The sequence below is a fragment of the Gadus macrocephalus genome, chromosome 15, assembly GCF_031168955.1.
Source record: "Gadus macrocephalus chromosome 15, ASM3116895v1".
Taxonomy (NCBI): Eukaryota; Metazoa; Chordata; class Actinopteri; order Gadiformes; family Gadidae; genus Gadus; species Gadus macrocephalus.
In genome coordinates, this window is record NC_082396.1 from 2,291,695 (window position 1) to 2,311,297 (window position 19,603).

Here is a 19,603-nt window from a genome sequence, read left to right on the forward strand (position 1 = left end):
CATCAGAACACACACCCTCAATCCAAACCATGCACAACACACATTCTTCCAACTAAAGACACCCCCAAAAACAACGACTCACATCTCCTGACTATAACACACGGGGCTTGATTAAGATAAATGGCAGCCATCAAACAATGACCTCACAGGTCCTGGTTAGCATCACAGCGGTACCAGCGTGATTAACCCGGCAGTACCACCGTTCCGCCAGGAGGGGGCACGGGGACACCTCACCTTGTGCTCGTCGATCTGGAACATGACGGTGTCCATGATGAGCGAGGCGGGGGACACCATGGTGAGGGTCTGCTCGGCCTGGGTCAGCCAGTTGATGAAGTCCTGCAGGGAGTCGTGGAAGTCCGTCGCCACCGACAGGGCTTCCTCCAGTTTCACCTGCAGGAACACGTTCACATTACGTTAACATTTAGGGCGTTTAGTAGACGCTTTTATCCAAAGTGACATACAATAAGTACATTTGTCGTAAGAAAGTGGAACAACACCTCGCTGACACACCGCACACAACACACACATACACGCACACACACATGGGTACGCGCGTAAGCACCCATTCACGCACGCAAAAACATGCACACACTCAAACCTGTGCACGCACGGCACACATGCACAAGCACACACAAACACGCGCACATGCAGGCACACACACACATGCACACACACAGAGACACCGTGTTAAAACCTCTGCATAAAAACACAAGCAGATGTGGACACGTGTGGACACGTTGATTTACTCGAACCTTCAACTGTTTAATGATGACGTACGGCGGGGCACGTTTCTCACCCCCCCACCCATAAAAAACACCTGCCGAACATCTTGCTTTGACCGAAACCAGTACGATTCATCTTGTACGTTTCACTCCTACACACAGCTGTGGATCCCTAGCTGTGGTGAGGCGAACGACGGGGAATGACATCGCGGTTCCGTCCCCGTCTATTAACCCACGCGGCAGGAAGCTGGGGTCTCATGAGGGCTCGGATGATGGGGCAGTAATAGCATGATAAGCCCCTGCCCGAATTGAGATTTCCCCGCAGCCGTGCGGGCTTAAGTAAAAGACCAGCGCGGAAACCCCTTAATCAGGCTACGCTCAGCGTCCCTGTGATGACATTACGGCGCTAATGGTTTATGTTTATCTACCGCTGGGGTCTAATAAGTCACAGACGTCGCCGTTGTCCGAGTAGCCCAGGGCGACCGCCGGCGTCACCGCAGAGAAACACGAGCAGGCGGGCTGCGCTTTTATTGTTTTAAGAGATACTGTTTTGAAATAGGTAGCCAGTGTGTTCGGGGGCCGGAGGAAAGATATGCGGGCACCTAGCAGACTGGAGCCTACATTATCAGGCAGTTTGAACAGCTTTAAAAACAGTTAAAGGTTTAAAAATAGTAATTCTGGCAAGAGTTTTAGAAAAGGCCGCAATTTGTACACGAGGCTCTGGTCTCTCATTTGCCTGTTCCCGGAATGACACGCTACACGTTAAAAAAAGACTTTGAACGTCTCTGTATTTTTTACAGTTGACACGCTATCTATCAACTGTCATAAGTACCATGACTTCATCTACGTTTTTTTTAACCAAAACCTCCTGCACCTCACTGACTCTGTTATTTCCGACTGACGTGGATTCACTTGTCCTGCGCTGGCCGTAAAAACACAACACAGGACACCCCCCCCCCCCCCCCCCCCCCCCCTTGTTGTTCCTCCATGCTAACCCAACCCCCCCCCCCCCCCCACACACACACCCTCCTTCCCCCCCCCCCCCCCCCCCCCCCCCCCCCCCCCCGCCTTTGGCAGCTGGCCTGGCAGTCCTTCTCCCTTCATTACCGGTGGCACTGGTGGAGGGCGGATTAGAGGTTCACACACACGCGCACCACGCACACACACACACACGCACACACCCAGGCGCTGTCGGGGTACATGGCTGACCCCCGTCTCCTTCAGACTCAACCCCTTCAAGAGGTTCAACGCCGTGTCCCCACTGTGTATTCACACTGCAGGACTAGTTTAACCCCTTCAAGAGGATCACTGCAGTGAACAACCTCTATGTTACACCTGGCTGAACCTTGGGCCAACACGCCATACCTTTGATGGCTGTAAGTAAGGTTTGTTTGCACATGCCATGCCTACAATGGAAGCAATCCTTCCATGGCCTTTAACCGCCTGTGATTGGACACTCGTTAAACTGAATCAGTCCAATGCAAAGAGCAACCGTCCAAACAAAGTCATTCTATATGTACTGCTACTGCAGGTGTTCTGTGTGTCACCAGCAGCTGTTATGAATGTACACGATCACATTTACCCGTGAGCCTTGACCTCAGGCCTCCACTCCGCTCTTCCTTCACACGCATTTCCACCCCAAAGGATACGGCACACAATGGTGCTTTCCTGGCACATGCCATAAAAAACACATCCAAACAGGGGGGGGGGGGGGGGGGGGGAAGAGGGGTAAACCTCCAGCTCTCACCGCACCTTTCTCTCGGCCACCTTGGTCCGCACGGCCTCCCACTTGTCCCGGAGGTTGGCCAGGTCCTGCTCCGTGTTGCTGTCCAGACCCTCGGGGGTCAGGGTCAGCAGCTGCTGACCTTTGGTGACCAGCGTGCCGTACAGCTCCTCCTTCGCCTCCAGGGCGGCACACAGCTCCTGTTCACAGCAGGGGGGGGGGGGGGGGGGGGACGTTAGAGCAAGGGGGGCCAGGGTGGGGGGGGGGGGGGGGCACACTGGGGTCTTGTCTCTTGCCGACGCTGGTTATTAAGGGAGGACTGAGGACGTGGGACTGAAGGAGCAGGAGGGGCTGCAGACGGTGACCCGCTGAGATAAGGTTATCGACGGGGACACGATGAAACCGCGAAAGAAACGTGTAATTGGTGATTTAAATAGGGTTGATACACCCACACACACACACACACACACAGACACAGACACACACACACACAGTCTCATTACACACGCACAAGCGCACAATTGTTTCCCCAACGTGTAATGCGTTCCCCTCCCCCAGGCCTGGGTAGCAGGGGGGGTGTGGGGTTGTGAATCCATTTTAATGGAAGACATTCACACGGTACAATTCACACCACACATTTTTTTTCTTGTTGCACTGGGGGCATTACAAGTGGTTCCACATAACTCTTTTTTCCCACAGTGTCATTTAATTGTCACACTTGAGCTAAAACACAGTGTCAAAATGAGACCTGGTCTTATTTAGCCCTCTCCCAGGCTGCCATCTGCATGGCGGTGCTTTCATATTGTTTAAAGACCTACCAGATGGACGCTAAGCTGTTCCCGAGCCGTGTCTGGTAAGCCTCCCACCGCCTTTGATGCCAACAGCTGACGCTCCGTGTCTTTCAGCCACTGCTGCATATCTTCGATCTCGCCATGGAAACCCTGGGCCTGCAAACACAATGCAACGCACCCCGGGTGAGAGGGACAAAAGGTGAGAGGGCAGCCATTGTCTGGAGGACCGCCGCGGCGCCGGGGGAAGCTAGGAGTTGACTTATTAATTGAACCCCCTTTCTGACCCGTTTAACCACAGAGGAAGAGACTGGTGTTGTTTACAGGGTTGAAGACAACAATACGGAGCGATTAAATCAATAAAGTAGATTAATGAATACATTAATGAAATTCTGTTCTGAATTTGAGGATTAAACAAGGTCTTAATTTAACATCATCTCTCCTTTCTGTATGTCGATGCCAAAGTGAAAACATGATTACATCCTATCAAAGTGCCGAAATTATTCCAGGTATTTAAGATATTGGAAAGTTTTCATACGAGTGACTTTTGCAGGGTATCAAAACGAATCTTTGCATGAATGCATGAGAAGGCTTTGCAGAGAGACAGAACTCATTCATGACAGAGTCGCAATTCACTCTGGCTCTCAGCTTTACCCATATGTCAAAGCAACAAACACATTTAAACACAACAACTCCCCTTTCCCACTGCGCTAAAGAACATGTTTGCTTATTATTTACACTCCCTGTATTCCCAGGCCAGATCAAAGCGCCTCCGCGTGGTGTGAGGAGTTATGAATAGAGACAGCAGGGACGGCACAGGAATGAGGAGGAGGAGGAGGAGGAGGAGGAGGAGGAGGAGGGGGAGGAGGGGGAGGAGGGGGAGGAGGAGGGACCTGTAATTCCACTCCTTAAAGAGCAACCGTGTGATTTAAAACCCTGCTGAGAAGAGGGAGGTTGAACAAACTCTATCCCCTCCTGGAGATAGGAATACGTCCATCTTTTGAGGTTCCACAGAGATGAAAGCTCAAACACCATTACCTCATGGAGTCAAATTAGTTCTTGACTGTACAAATATTTAAATATGTATTCATATATTTATACAAATTGTATTGAACATATATATAATGATAACTGAAAAAAGGTACCCTCAGATACTCTGTAAATACCTAATAATTGTGTGTTTATTTATATTTAAAAATATATATTGATTAGAGCCATATTGCCTAGGTGGTTAACGTACGAGTGGTATATACCACAAAAACTACAAAGATGACGGCCAGACGGCCGCCATTTTTGTAGTTTTTGTGGTATATATCTGTATACATATACCTGAAGCAGAGAGCTCTCCAGCTGCTGCCTCCTCAGGCCGGTCCTCTCCAGGATGACGGTCCACCGCTGGTTGAGGTGGTCCAGCCGGGTCTGCAGCGCCGAGGCCTCCTCCCCCGCACTGGACTGAACCAACTCCCCGCCCGCCCGCTGCACCGTCTCCACCGTCGTCTTGTGGGCCAGCACGTCGTTCTCCAGGACCTGGAGGGGGGGGGGGGGGAGGGAGAGAGAGAGAGAGAGGGGGAGAGAGGGGCAGAGAGAGAGAGAGAGAGAGAGAGAGAGAGAGAGAGAGAGAGAGAGGGAGAGGGAGAGAGAGAGAGAGAGAGAGAGAGAGAGAGAGAGAGAGAGAGAGAGAGAGAGGCCAATTTAGTCAACATGTACGACTGTACGGGTTGCCTTCATGATCTAAACCAAGAGCTTATATAATTCTAAGCGTGTATTATGATATTGGAGTATTATACCATAGAGGACATTTATATCAGGAGTGGGTTAATCTTGCAAGCGTGCATCGTGTGCTCTCTGTTTATAGATAAGCCGGCGACCATTAAGTGAACTCATTTTTCCGAAAGCACTATCCGGACCGAAGGGCGGCGTGGTTCGTGTTTTGCGTCGAGTGCAATAAAAAAATAAATAAATCCCGGGATGATTCTGATTGGTCGATGTCGGGCGTCTCGCTCGTCATCAGCGGCGTGTCGTTGTCTCCCTCCGGCGGCGAACAGGCCTGAGGGGCGGCGGGGGCGGGGCTTACGTGGTGCTTGGCGAGCTCGATCTCGATGGCCTTGGGGTCCCCCCCGGCCTTCCTCTGCTCCCCCAGGAGCTCGTCCGTGTGGGACATCCAGGCCAGCAGCTCGTCCAGCGCGTGCTGGAACTGACCCAGGGCCAGCAGCCCCCCCTCCAGCTTGTGCTGCAACACATTGAGGCAGAGATACAGGTTGAGTGACTGACGGTAAGACCGCAAAGATCTGTTTGAATCAAGATAATTCACACATTGACACACATATACAGGTTGGAGTAACTGTCTGTAACCCAACAGAAATCCTTTTAAACCGAAATAATTCACACATTGACACAAATATCGCGGTTGAGTAATGTTGAGTAAAGTTGAGGGGTCTGTAATCCAACGACAATCCTTGAAACCAAAATAATCATTAAAAGATCTAAAAAGAACCTGGGTTATCTTTGGGTGGTTGAATAGTTACTAGTTCTACCGGTGATGGACACAACCAAAATATTAGAAAAACGTATGAAAGTTAAATAGGCGGATCTAACCAAAGAAATCTCCCTTAAACTCGAAAAAAACAATTTCATGGTTGAATCTTCTACTATTTTTACAGATTAAATATTAAAAAAATATATACGATGGGATCTTATACCATTTGATCAGTTGACCATCTGACCTCTGGCCAGTCAGTGACATGATGGTGTTAACAACGAAACAGTATAATGGTATGTGTTCAGTTCAGTAACATGTGGGGCTGGTGGGGGACTGTCCCTCTCTCTGACCTGTCGGTTGATGATCTTCTCGTCCAGGTTGTCCCAGAGCATCTTGAGCTCGGCCATGGGCTCCTGGATGGCGCTGCGGTCCGCCTCGTCCGTCACCTTCTTCAGCAGCAGGCCCGCCGCGTGGTTCAGGCGCTCCAGCTCGATCTGCAGCTGGTACGCCTCCCCCTTGTACTCCTGCAGACACACACGCACACACACACACACACACACACACACACACACACACACACACATACACACACGCACACACACACACACACACATAAATACAAATGCACAACCATATACACACACATAGAAACACACAAACACACCAACCAGTCAATAGATATACAAAGAGCTGCAGACTATATTATACATCTGATCCTATTCTTTGGCTCCAGCTACATCAAAGCAACAGCGCCGTTATGATTTGTTGGCTCTTCAATCTTCAAATAGTGAGCGGCACAAACACAGCTGCTATTGGATCTGTCGTAATGCAAAGCTATGTCAATAAAGGGACAAAGGAAAACAAGCATTGTAGAATCCACGAGCCTTGAGAACGCAAACGCCTTCTCAGAGTGTGTGCGGCATGGAGCGTGCACGCAGAGCGTCCGACGTTTGGCAGAGCAGCGAACACTAGAGCACTTCACCTTGAGGTCGGCGAGCTGCTGCTTCACCGTGTCCACGTCGGTGCCCACGGGGGGCATGGAGTCCAGCTTGCTCTCCAGGATGTCCACCCAGTCGAACATGCCCTGTGGTGCACAGCATCCACCGTGAGCACACCGTAATCAGACCCTTATCCCACCACTATCACACCGTCATCACACCGTCATCAAAACCATTATCCCACCATCATCACAGCTTTATCACAGCTTTATCACACCCTAATCACATCCTTAGCCCTCACCTTTTTCACACCATTATCCCACCATTACAGCACCTTTATCCCACTTTATCAACACTACTTCGGGTGCAATTATTTCTTCCCCGAGCCAAAGAATTGTTTTGTTGCTCAGATTCATCCACTTTCTCCCCCTATGTAGTAAGCTCAAATGCAAGTCGTTGCGTCTTTGCGGTCGGTATAAGACCAATTAATTTGAAAAGATAAAAAAGCCCTCAGACTTCAAAAGCTAACATCTCTGACAGTGTTGGATCAAACCACTCAGAACAGACCAATTTAGCATCGTTAAACTGTCTTAAGAGATATTTGACAAGAAAAGCAAAAGTTTTATTCAAGCAGGGCAGCTCTGAGTGGTTGATGTTTAGAGTTATATGGCTCTCATAAATGGTTTGGTTGTTTGAGGTTATCTAAGTAAGCCAAAGGATAAACTTGGCTTTGATCTGAGAAATCCCAGATAGAAACTCGAAATCTTTATCTTCTGATTTATTAGTCTGTACTACTTTCTCCCCTTCCTCCCAAAAAAAACACACGAAATAAAAAAGTCAACCTCTGTTTAATGGAAAGCTATTTTTCCGAAAGACACCAGTGCCTTTTTTTATTGTATATCCAGTAAAACAATCTTTCCAAATAAAAAGCACAGCAGACACGTGCGTCGACGTGCTGTGCCGAGGGACGTTCCAATCACTCCATTCCTTCTCTCACTGGATGCTGCCTACATTCAGCACTCGGAACCAACCGACTACACTTGAACTGCATTGGGAAATACCTGTAGGCCATCCTGGAACTGCACTGCGGCCTGCATGGCCTCCTCCAACCTCTCCACCCTCTCCTTCCAGGTCTTATCCAGGTTCTCCCAGGCCAAGTTGACCTGGAGAACAGAGAACAACAGCAACACTTTAGAGGTCCCCCCATCCTACACACATCGGTATGAAGACCGATGACCAGAAACAACAGCAGTCCGAATTATTTCTTTTTTTGTCTCGTTCTACCTCATCGAGGCTTTTCTTCATGATGGGTTTGTCCGGTTCTCCGCAGGCGGTCATGAGTTCTGTGCCGAGGTTCTGGACCACTTCCAGCTCCTCTTGAAGGCCGTCGATCTCCTCCTTGAATCCCTGGGTTTGGGTCGTGAAGAAGACAACGTTTAGATCAAAGCTGAGTGAGAAACCTCAACTGTCTCGTCCACTCTCGCTAAATCACCGGTAACAATCGAACGACGAATACAATGACATTTACATGTACGCATTTAGCCCAACATTACAAGTTAGATCCAAGACCACAGAGTGCAGAGTAGCCCTGGGAATCGGAAATGCAACGTTATGATTATTATAATTACTAGTGCAGTGTACTGATAGTACTGCTTTGCATGGACTGCATCGTGCATCGTGCTTGCAGTCTTCTCTCAAGAACCGCTCATCCAAACAACTTCACACTCGAGACCCTGTTTCCTCGGCCCCTGGCAATACACACGCCAAGTCTCAAGACGATCGGATGAACGGGTGTCAATGAAAATCGAAGGACAGGCATACATACTTCTATGCCCCATACCGTATTTGAGCGCATTTTAGCGCTTCCAAAATGTCCCCAACATCGTCAGGCCTCCAAGCTCAGCAAAGAGAGCTCCACCCTGCCATGAGGCTAACGTTTCCCTGCATGGATGCCCTGCTCACCTCCACAAACTCCAGCTGCTGCTTGACCACGGAGGGGTCCACCCCTGGCTCCTCCAGCTCCTTCAGCAGGTCCTGGCTGTCCTTGGTGGTGATGAGGAGGGCACAGTGCTCGCACCAGAACTTGTCGGCCAGGTCCATCACGTCCAGCAGCTTGGCCTCGCGCTCCTCCTGCAGGGCCTGGATGTCCTGCCACAGGAACACCATCTGGTCCAGCTTGTCTTGGACCGCTACGGGGCGGGCGGGGGGGCGGGGGGGGAGAGAAGGGAAAGTCGTTGTTTCGAGGAGGATAGCGTAACCAACCACACATGTGTGACACGACGCAAGGTCAGGAAGTCTCTTTAAGGGCTGGGGTGTTTGACGCACCAAGCCCGAAAGGTCACGGGTTCAAACCAATCAAACTCTACAGTGTGTAGGCCCCCTCGAGCTCGAGGCCCTCAGCCCATACCTGGAATCTACCCTTTTACTAATTCAGCAGACGCTTTACTTTAACTTACACGGAGGCTGAGGACAATCAAGCACACATGAAAATGACACGCACACAATCTAAATCTGAGTAGCGACAAAAAAATCGAAGCAAAGAAGCTTTAGGTATCAGAGCACATTGTTAGTCAATGAAAAAGTATTTTCAATTGACTGGAAGACAGTCAACATTCAACAAGTTGGACCAGGAGATGTGCCAGTTGACCGAGCGGCAAGAAGTAGAACTGGCAGTGCAGTGTAGCCTGGCTATTGCCAGACCAAGCTCAATCGTAGATTGCACGTTGGTCTGGGGAAGCTGCTGTTGTTTTTCTAGTTCATATGACTCTGTACGCAATTGGCTGCTTGCCGTCGCTTCCCTGTCGCCATCGTGTTAAACCAGCCAATAGTGCGCCAGGGGGAAAAGCCAGCTTGGTGATTGGCTCCCGCAAAAATGCATTGAAAATAGAAAGAAATGTATTGCTCTTCTCCAGACCCTTCTGCAGGGCGAACTCAAATCGCCGGCAGAATGGGCGGGGCTCCCCAGTCTGAATGCAGAGGGGACCCGGCCCGTACCTTTGGCGGAGAGGTCCTTGTCAGCGCCTTCCGATCGGGCGATCATCTCCTCGCCGCGCTGCCTCAGCATCTCGTAGGACGGCTGCAGCTTCTCCAGGTCCATGGACCCCGCCTTGTTCTCCGTCAGCTGCTCGCGGATCTTCTCCACCTCCACCGAGATGGAGGGGGGCTGGCGCAGCCTCTCCGACATCCGCTCCAGGGACTCCAGCATCGGGTCGATCTTGTCGTGGAACTGGGCGGGAGGAACGAGACGGAAGGACGGTGAGAAAAACAAAGTTTTGTTAGCTAATGGAAATCGGAGAGAACAAGCCGCTTTTGGTTTTTAATAACCAGTGATCGGTTGCATTCGATTACACCATATTAGATATGATAAATTTCAAATTGTTGGTGTATTCGGGATGTCTAAACAAAGAAGAAAAAGTGAAGTCCAGGAGCGTCAGGATCATAAAAAAAAAGTTAATAACGAGGTAGCGTGACCACCGATCGAGCAGAAACACGGCGCACCTGAGTGGACTTCTGGATCGCTAACAGAAATCGGAGCGAACAAGCCGCATTTGGTTTTTAAATAACCGTTGATTGGTTGCATTCTATTAAACCGTGTTCGACACGATAACATCATCATCATTCTTTCCGAAATTCGGGATGTGATTCCAAACAAAAAAGTCAGCTGTACAAGAAGTAAAGCCCAAGAGCGTCACGAACGTGAAATAAAGTAAATGGTGGTGTTGCCGGGGTAACCGGCGATCGAACACAAAGCCCTCCCACCTGAGTGGACTTGGAGATGGCCTCGTCCAGGGTGGCGGCTCTCTGCGTGACGTCGGCCTTCAGCTTGGCGTACAGCCGGTCGGTGGACGTGTACTTCTCCCTGATGGGCTCCCCCTCCAGGGGGCTGAGCTCCAGCAGCTGGGGTCCCGTCTTGTTCATCTTGTCGATGTGGGGCTTGTGCTCGGCGATCAGCTCTCTCATTTGCTGCAGTGGAGGAGGAGGGGGAGGAGGAGGGGGATGAGGTCCAGACATGTCGCTGATCATGTCTCGTGACGAGGATGATGATAATGTATGTTTTATGTATGTATTTAGGGTTAGGGCTAACCCTAAACCTAACCCTAACCCTAACCCTTTCCTACTAATACTCAAAGATACACAGAAAGTGCTAACAACAAAAAAGTAATCGTGCGTATTCGATTATAAAGACACATTGACATCAATAAAGCATAAACGAGTCAGACTACAGGCGACCGTGGCTAAAGCTAAGACACTGCGGCGGTCGGGTTTTAAATGGCGGCCGGTCGTAGGGGGCGTGGCACTGACCCTCAGCTCCTCCTGCTGCCGCCTCAGGGTCTCGTACTCGATGGCGGGGAGGTGCAGCTGGCTGAAGGCGGCCAGGGTGTCCTGGAGCCAGGGGCACAGCTCCTCGTAGGTCTCCCAGAACTGGCCGGCCAGGGACTGGGCGCGCTCCAGCTGCAGACAGCGCTCCGAGTTCAGCTGGCTGACCGCCGCGTACCTCTCCACCAGTGCCCGACTCTTCGCCTGCGGGGACGGAGGAGGGCGTTGGATAGCGTCGCAAAGATAATAACCTTTACCCTTTTAAATTGCATTGATGTATTGTTGTTGATTTGCAAAAACAATTGTTTTATATTAAATATTAGGGTCGGATTAAAATACCGATTCATCAATGCACTGCAATTAATTTGTTCTCGATTCAATTTCGATTCAGAATCTTTTGGAAATTGATTATTTACATTAAAAAAAGAAAAAGAAAAAAAAAAGAAAAAAAGAAGCATACTCAGTCATTGTACTCTAGAAGCGAGTATGCCTAAATGTACATGCCCTTTTCATTTGTCCGTGTTGTGATTATTGCTTTTATGCTGCAAGTTTAGCTCAGAAGAAATACTATACAATGGTGTATTCCCTTTTTGCTAGTTAAAGCACAATGAAATGGTAAATTAATTTTGAAATGGTTCATTCTAAATAATGTTTAGATATTTTTGTCATCTGCACGCATTATTGAATCGATATCGAAGCAATCGGATCAATATCGAACTGAATTGATATCGAATCGAATCAAGACCTAAAGAATGAAATTGAATTGAATTGTGAGGCACCTGGCAATACCCAGCCCTATTAAATATGAACGTTCAAAATTGTATCAAAATACAACTTAAATATAGAATCAGATATGAGCGTTCAGGCCACAGAGACGGTCTGGACTCTGGTTGGACGTCGTATTGTTCTGTTTTCATTCTTCCCACCTGGAGGACTTCCTTCTCCTCGGGGTTCTTGCTGTCCATGATGGCCTTGCCCGTATTCACCAGCTCGTCCACACTGTCTTTGTGCCTCATGATGTCCATGGAGAACACCTGGGGGATCACAGGGAGTTGACTGGCGATCAATACCTGGGTTGACCTCCTTCGTTTGTCCCCGTACCCTTTAAGACCCTTTAAGACAGAGACACACACACAGACACTCACACGCTCACACGCTCACTCGCTCACTCACACCACAATACACACACACACACACACACAGACAGACAGACAGACAGACAGACAGACAGACAGACAGACAGACAGACAGACACATAACAACACACGCACACACACACACACACACACACACACACACACACACACACACACACACACACACACACACACACACACACACACACACACATCAATCCATGGAGGACAGGACTGACCTTCTGAGCCTGGAGCTGGGCGAGGGTCTGATCCTGCTCCAGCCGGATCTCCCCCATGGACTGCAGCCGGTCCTGGGCCTCGCTGAGCCAGGCCAGCTCAGCGTCCGCCGCCTCTCCGAACTGTAATCACAGCGCAGCAGCACGGGTCAACACACAAAATACAACTCAAATTGTATTTTTTGCGTCGTCCACCCCTAACAAACCATAAACTTGGGGTAAACGCCGCCGCGGCGTTTACCCCAAGTTTATGGTTTGTTAGGGGTGGACGACGCAAACATGGGGGACAGGAGCCTCACTATTCCACGGTCCGATCGTTCAGAGGTCAGGGAGTTTTTGGAGGATATGGATTCAGCGACTCCACTGAATCATTTACTGTTTATTCATTTTGATTTGATCCGGGGCAACTCACAGGGAATACGTTCGATAGATGCGTGTCATTATCGAGCCGGGAGGGGTGTAGGCATCTTGCCCGAGGGTGCCTTCAGATGAGACGGGGGGCACATGGGGGTGGGGTGGGGTGGGGGGGGGTGTTCAAACCGAGGAGCTCCCCAGATGCGGAGGCCTTACCTGCTGGGACTTGAGCATGTCGGCGTTGATCCGGTCCACGTGCTGGGTGACGGCGTCGCTGAGGGCCCGGTAGCGGCCGTTGCCGGCGGTGACCAGCTTGTCGAGGCCCTCGCGGGCGTGCCAGGGAACCAGGTCGAGCAGCGAGCCGCTCAGCTCGTTCAGTTTGTCCACCAGGGGCTTCCGTTCCTTGGCCTCCTTCAGCAGGGCCTGACAGGGGGGGGGGGGGGGGGGGGGAGAGGGTCCGGTAGGTATCAGTGTGGTCCGTGGTCCAGCCCGACCGACCGTTACACTCATCGTAATGGCCGCTGTTTATTTCACGACGCTGATTCACTTATTAACTAGGTCATTAAGTCTATGACATAGATTACAAAACAAAGAAAATAACTGTGCTTTTATGCGTCCAGAAACGTTTATACGTGGAGAACCTCGACTGTGCCGAGGTTAATTGTTGGGAAAAAAGTTAACGTCGGAAAGAAAACAGACACAGGGAAAGTTTCCGACAGTTTTATGTACGAGCTTTTGCTTCCAGAAAATCACAAAGAAAATCACATTAGCATCCTGCAATAGCTCCGACACACACACGCACACACACACACACACACACACACACACGCACACACACGCACACACACACACACACACACACACACACACGCACGCACACACACACACACACAAACACAGACACATACAAACACCCCCACTTCCACCGACCCACACACACACACACACACACACAGACAAACACAGACAAACACCCCCACTTCCACCCACACACGCACGCACACACACACACACACAGACAAACAAAAACAAACACCCCCACTTCCACCCACACACACACACACACACACACACACACACACACACACACACACACACACACACACACACACACACACACACACACACACACACACACACCCACCGCCCGTACCTTCTGTCTGTCCTGGGCCTGGGTGAGCTCCTCTCCGACGGGCTTCAGGCCGGCGAAGGAGCTGACCTCGGCCTCCACCCCCCCCAGCCAGGAGTCCAGCTCCTGGTGGGTGCTCTGCAGCTCGGTGGACAGGCCCAGCACCCTCTGCAGGTTGTCACACACGCCCCGGCTCATGGTGTCGATCTCAGCGTACTTGGTCTTGATCCCGTCCAGTTTGCCCTGGATGGCGACCACCTCGTCGCCTGGGAGGGAAGACGACGGAGACGCGAATGGTGGGTGTCTGAGCACCTGGGCATCATGCATTTATACTAGTGCTGTCAAGCGATTAAAATATTTAATAGCGATTAATCACATTAATGTCATGGTTAACTCAAGATTAATCGCATTTTTTTTAATATGCTAAATATCCCTTGATTTCTTTGTCCCATCAATTGTTCTAATTTTAGTGCTCTTATCAACATGGAGAAGTGCATCGGCTTGCCTTGTGCAAAGGTTTTTTTATTGATAACAACATTGGCATATACTGATCAAAACAGGACGATACAAAAAAAATGCCTATAGTGCAATTAAACGATGAACATACAAACATACTGCCTTGAACATAGCAGTCAGGCTACTGCTTCTTTGTTACAATACAATTGCGTTAATCGCGCGATAAAAAAATTAACGCCGTTAAAATTGGTTTGCGTTAACGCTGTTAACAACGTGTTTAACCGACAGCACTAGTAATTATCTTTATGGGTGTGACTCTGGCAGACGCTGTGTCTGTCTCTGGGTGGACTCTTACCGGTGGTCTGTTTCAGCAGCTCCATGCCGTTGGCGATGGCCTGGTCTACGTTCTGCCGCCTCAGCTTAATGTCCTCCTGGAGAGCCTGGAAACCCAAGACCGAAAACCAAAGTCCTTCAAAAACACGTCAACGAGAACGAGCCCCACCAGAGCGGACACACAGACCCACGCTGTGAGACTGTACCGCACAGCATCCCATCGGAGATAACACGAAATAAAATACACAAACGACAACAAATCATAAATGTATGAATGAGCGATCCGACACCACTCGGGTGGGGTGCGGTGGGGTAGGTTGGGAGGAGGGGGGGGAGGTTACGGGGGTCCCCTTCAGGACGGGGGGGGGGGGTGTGCACTCTATACCCGTTGCTCCGCCAGCTGTCCATCCAGCGCGTCCGGCCGGGGGTCTTGCACGCCGGCCTCGCTGAGCCGGCCGTGGGCCTCGCTCAGCCAGGTCATGAGCGCCACCTCGTCCTCGCCGAACAGCCGGGCGTTGGCCAGCGCCTGGCGCAGCGTGTCTGCGCGGCGGCGGCAGCGCTCCTGGAGCTCGATGTAGGACGCCTGCGTGGCGTCCAGCCGCACCTGCACCAGGTCCACGTCGTCCACCGAGCTCACCGCGCCCCGCAGCATCTGGCCCAGGCTGAGCGCCTGGCACAGGTCGCGGCTGTGGCTGAGGATCTCCTCCTCTAAGGCCTGGGAGGCCGCGAGGGACGGGGCGGGGGAGGGGGAGGGAGGAGGGGGGCATGGGGGGAGGGGGGAGGGGGGGCAGGAACGAAAAACGACACGGAACGAGACGGAAAACGAGACGGAAAACGAGACGGAAAACACAAAACATGCAACGAAAAGAAAGGGAAATGATAAAATGAAAACAGGACGTGATGGATTATCTGGTTTCCAAAAATGGAAACCAGAATGGAACATAAGGCTAAAGTTAGGGCTGGGTATCGTGGCCAATTTACTAAATCGATTCGATTTCGATTCATAAGGTCCTGAATCGTTTAATCACGATTAGATTCGATTCAATCTGCTCTTAAGTAATGAAAATGGCTCAACTGTGTTAAAAAATACATACGCACTTTATTTTTTCTCTTCATCTTAAACAACAGGTTTCAAGTGCAAAACTTGTAAATTGGACAGATTAAACTTGAGCTGTAAACAAAACTGTCTCAAGTCTCAAAAGTGCAAATTTGAAATTTAGAAAGGAATTGTGAAAAGTGAAAGTGTACTTGAACTACAAAATTACATAACTGCAAATTGCAATAAGGCGATATTGCAAAATTTAAATGAACTCGATCCAAAATCTATTAAATCTATTTTTTTACCCAGCCCTAGCTAAAATATAAATAACTTAGGAAACAAATGAATCAAACATAACTTAAAGTGAGCGTGAGGTACAAGGACAGAGAACCAATAGGGTACCTTTTGCTGGGAGATCTGCTTCTCCAGTTTGGACGACTCTGTGCCAATGGGTTCAGAGTTGGCCAGGTGCTTCTCTGTAGCCTGCAGCCAATCAGAGAGCGGCTCCAGGGTTTCGTGGAACTTCTGTGTGACGACCAGGATGCTCTCTAGCTGCTTGTGTCTGCCAACATTAAAACCAAAGTCATAAAAATGATCTACAATACACGCCGATACGTTCCACAAGATAAAGTCAACAGGCCACACATGCTCAACTCAGACCAACAATAACACATTTGTTCAAAGGGGAGTCACAGAGTTCACTTTGATTCGGGTTTTCTAGGAAGCTTCAGGATCATTTCTGTTTACTTTATAGAAAACCTCGGTGAAAGTACTTAGTGGATTACTCGCTGCCTAAAACCTTCAAGTGTCAAGTCACAACAACACAATGTTTTCAAAGTGTGACTCTTCCACTTCTTACTAAACTGGATCATCCTCATGAAACACAATATCGACTGTTACACCGAGGGGGTTTGAGAACGACACAAACCTGTTCTCAGCCTTCTTGAGCAGCGTGTCCCACCTCTGCCCGAGGCCCTCCATCTCCCTGGCCACCTTGTCCCGGTCCACAGACTCTGCCAGCTCCGCCACCTTGCCCCCTTCCTTCTTGATCAGCTCCACCGTGGGCCTGCGGTCGTCCAGCAGTCTCTGGAGGAGCTGTCAAAGGCAAACAATGGAGGGAGTTAAGGGAGGCAGCTTTATTACACCGTGTGACAAGAAATATGGCTCCGTGGTCGAGGGGAAGAAAGAAAGGAGTAAAAGGTGTCAATTGATTAGACGTTTGTGAGGTGTGGATGAGGTTCAGCCTGTTTGTTCCCTCGCAGACGGTTCACGATCGGGGGGGCGGTAATAAAATGAGGGGTGGATGTCTGACACTCTGTGTTGATCTTAAAGGGTGTCGCTGGCGCCAGTGTGCGTGTGCGCGTGTTTGTTGTTCAAGTGTGCACTTAAGTGTGTTGTTAGTGTGTACTGTCACCGGCTGACCTTCTGTTCCTGGATCTGCGCCTTGACCACTTTGAACTCGGCGGACGGAGCCTTCTGATTGGACACCAGCTCCTCTGTGTCGGTCAGCCAGCTGAGCAACGACTCCAGGGCGTCCTGGAATCTCCCACAATGCAGCAGGGCTTCGTGGAGCTGGGCCGACCGCTCGGCGACCTACGTGAAACAATTATAAACATATACGTCAGCTGTTGTTTCAGGTCGAGTGCAAACAGTCCCAATTATGAAATTAACTAATGAAAATAAACCAATCAATGAAATCCGGAACATTCTGTACATTGACTTCCATGCGATACCCCTCCACACTATCATGGATGTGTGATGATACAGCTGGTTACAAAGAGGGAGACGTGGACGACGTCATCATCTGAACAATAAACACCGCGTTGATAATAGTAAACTCGCTTAAAACACAACTCAAAGGAAGATGTTTATCCGAGGTCGGACTGGAGTCGGGTCCTGTTGACGGCGAACAGCCCACCTTCTTGTTGAGCGTGTTCCACTTGGCGTTGATGCTGTCCAGCTCGTCCTCCAGACCCTGAGTGCTGGAGGCCTTGGCGGCGCTCTGGATCAGGGCCTGGCCCAGGGAGCTGATGTCCTGGAGCTCCGTCTGCAGAGGCTCGATCTCCTCCTTCTCGAACACCTGGTTTCAGGGCGGGAGAGGTTCTGCGTTACCGTCTGAATGCTCACGCACATGTTTTCTTTCTTACAACATAAACGATGCATCGTGTCAGAGTCGGACTAACACGAATCCGCTCCTTATGTGCATGAAATCAAAACGATTCAATTGTGTGTAAAACAATTGTGACTGCCTATTGTGGATATGAATGGCTGAGGTTGATAAGACTTTGAAGAACCCTTTTGGCAACTTCCCAAAAACAGGGTTTTCCTGTTTAAGAGATAGAGCTTCAGATGGATGACAGCATCCACCGTGGATTAGAGTTAACAACACACCACTCCCTGTAACCAATCCCCAGACGAAGCACCGCTATCCCTCAAATCTGGGCTGCGCACGATCACCCAGACCCAGACGTTCCAAGACGTACCAGCGGGCTAAACCTAATTCGGCCACCACGTAATCTGATAGGCAAGGAACAAGCCGGGGCAGCGCAGCCTGGAGAGACTAATCTGAACTGGCACGGTCATCTAATAAAACACGTGTTCAGCCAGATCGCTGACGAACGCACAGAAACAACCACAGACAGGGGGGAGCTATTTTTGGGCACCTGTGCGGGGAAACAACCAATGAAGTCCATTTCTGGACATGACGCGATGGCGGCTAACAGAGTCTGGATGTCCAGGCCGCTGGATTGTTCGAATGCCTGCACGGTGCCATTGGGCAGACAGGCCTCCACGGACTGCAGGAACTCCTCCAAGTCCTCCATGGTGTATTTGGAGGCCCCGAGCTGCACCACACAGTGGTCTGCCGGCAGCTGGTCTTCGGCCGGGGCCGTGGAGTTCCCGCGGGTCTCGGGCTGCGTCACGAGCACGCTGACCAGCTCGCCGTCCCCGGGCGACGCCGCCTCCTCCGACAGCTCAACGGTGGACAGCTCGGCCGTGGACATCTCGTCGTAGTCCGCAGGGACCTTGGAGCGCCACGGTGCGGCGGGGCCCCCGTTCAGAGTCCTGGAGCGCGACCCGGAGTAGGACCGCCCCGCGGCGTACCGGTACAGCACGCCGTTGGGGACGGGCTCCCTGTCGCCGCGGCCGCCGCCCAGGCGCGCCGGGTGAACGAGGCTGCCGCTGTCGTACGGCGACCGGGACGGCGTGTCCCGGGCCGGGGAGAAGGGGAACTCCCCCTGGCCCGAGCTGAGCGAGCGGCCCGCCTTCAGCTCGCCGGACGCGTGCACGGCCTCCGAGGACGACAGGCTCCGGGTGCCGGCGCCGGGCCGCGCGCGGAGGCGGCGGCCGCCGCGGAGGCGCTCGCGCTCCGCCGTGGGGCTGTACAGCCCCGAGTCGTCCTCCGAGGTCAGCGAGCCCGTCGCGCTGAGCCCCCGGCCGCCGTCGGCCGCGCTGCCCTCCGTGCACAGGCTCCCGCTGCGGCTGACGTACTCGCCGCCCGCCAGGGCGGGCGCGAAGGACCTCCAGGAGCGCCGACGGTGCGGCGGCGGCGGCGGCTGGTGGGTTTGCTGATGCTGCTGGCGGCGGCGGCCGCGGTCCTTCGTCTTCTCGGGGACGCCCGCCTGGAGCCCCGCCCTCGCCAGCATCAGCGCGTCGGCGCCGCGGACCACGTCGCCGTTGAGCCTCAGCCCCTCGGACGCCGAGCGCCCGTCGCAGTCCGTCGGGGCGGGCTTGCGGCCGCGCAGCTCGAAGGCGCTGGACGACGACAGCACGCCGTTGCCGCACAGGCCCACGCCCGCGTCCGGGTCGAGGGTGCGGTGCACGTAGGGCAGGGTCCCCGCCAGGCGTCGCGACCCCAGGCTGCCCTTGGAGCCCGAGTCGATGTGCTCGTTGAGCCGCACCGAGTCGTGGATGGAGCGCTGCGGCACGTAGCAGTCGTCCACGTTGAAGTCCTC

At 51.6% G+C, this 19,603-nt stretch overlaps 1 protein-coding gene across 1 annotated transcript in view; it reads right to left on the reverse strand.

Moving 5' to 3' along the window:
• dst (dystonin) overlaps window positions 1-19,603 on the reverse strand; it is a 119,834-nt gene that overhangs the window by 18,800 nt on the left and 81,431 nt on the right. Inside the window, 23 exon segments of the mRNA XM_060072913.1 lie at window positions 235-390; window positions 2,475-2,645; window positions 3,264-3,392; window positions 4,563-4,760; window positions 5,308-5,463; window positions 6,063-6,236; window positions 6,695-6,796; window positions 7,712-7,813; window positions 7,935-8,057; window positions 8,613-8,839; window positions 9,645-9,876; window positions 10,410-10,613; window positions 10,953-11,171; window positions 11,894-12,001; window positions 12,343-12,462; window positions 12,910-13,116; window positions 13,847-14,088; window positions 14,634-14,718; window positions 14,997-15,326; window positions 16,053-16,212; window positions 16,579-16,745; window positions 17,073-17,243; window positions 17,569-17,730. Of these exon segments, the coding sequence (XP_059928896.1) occupies window positions 235-390; window positions 2,475-2,645; window positions 3,264-3,392; window positions 4,563-4,760; window positions 5,308-5,463; window positions 6,063-6,236; window positions 6,695-6,796; window positions 7,712-7,813; window positions 7,935-8,057; window positions 8,613-8,839; window positions 9,645-9,876; window positions 10,410-10,613; window positions 10,953-11,171; window positions 11,894-12,001; window positions 12,343-12,462; window positions 12,910-13,116; window positions 13,847-14,088; window positions 14,634-14,718; window positions 14,997-15,326; window positions 16,053-16,212; window positions 16,579-16,745; window positions 17,073-17,243; window positions 17,569-17,730 (3,945 nt within the window).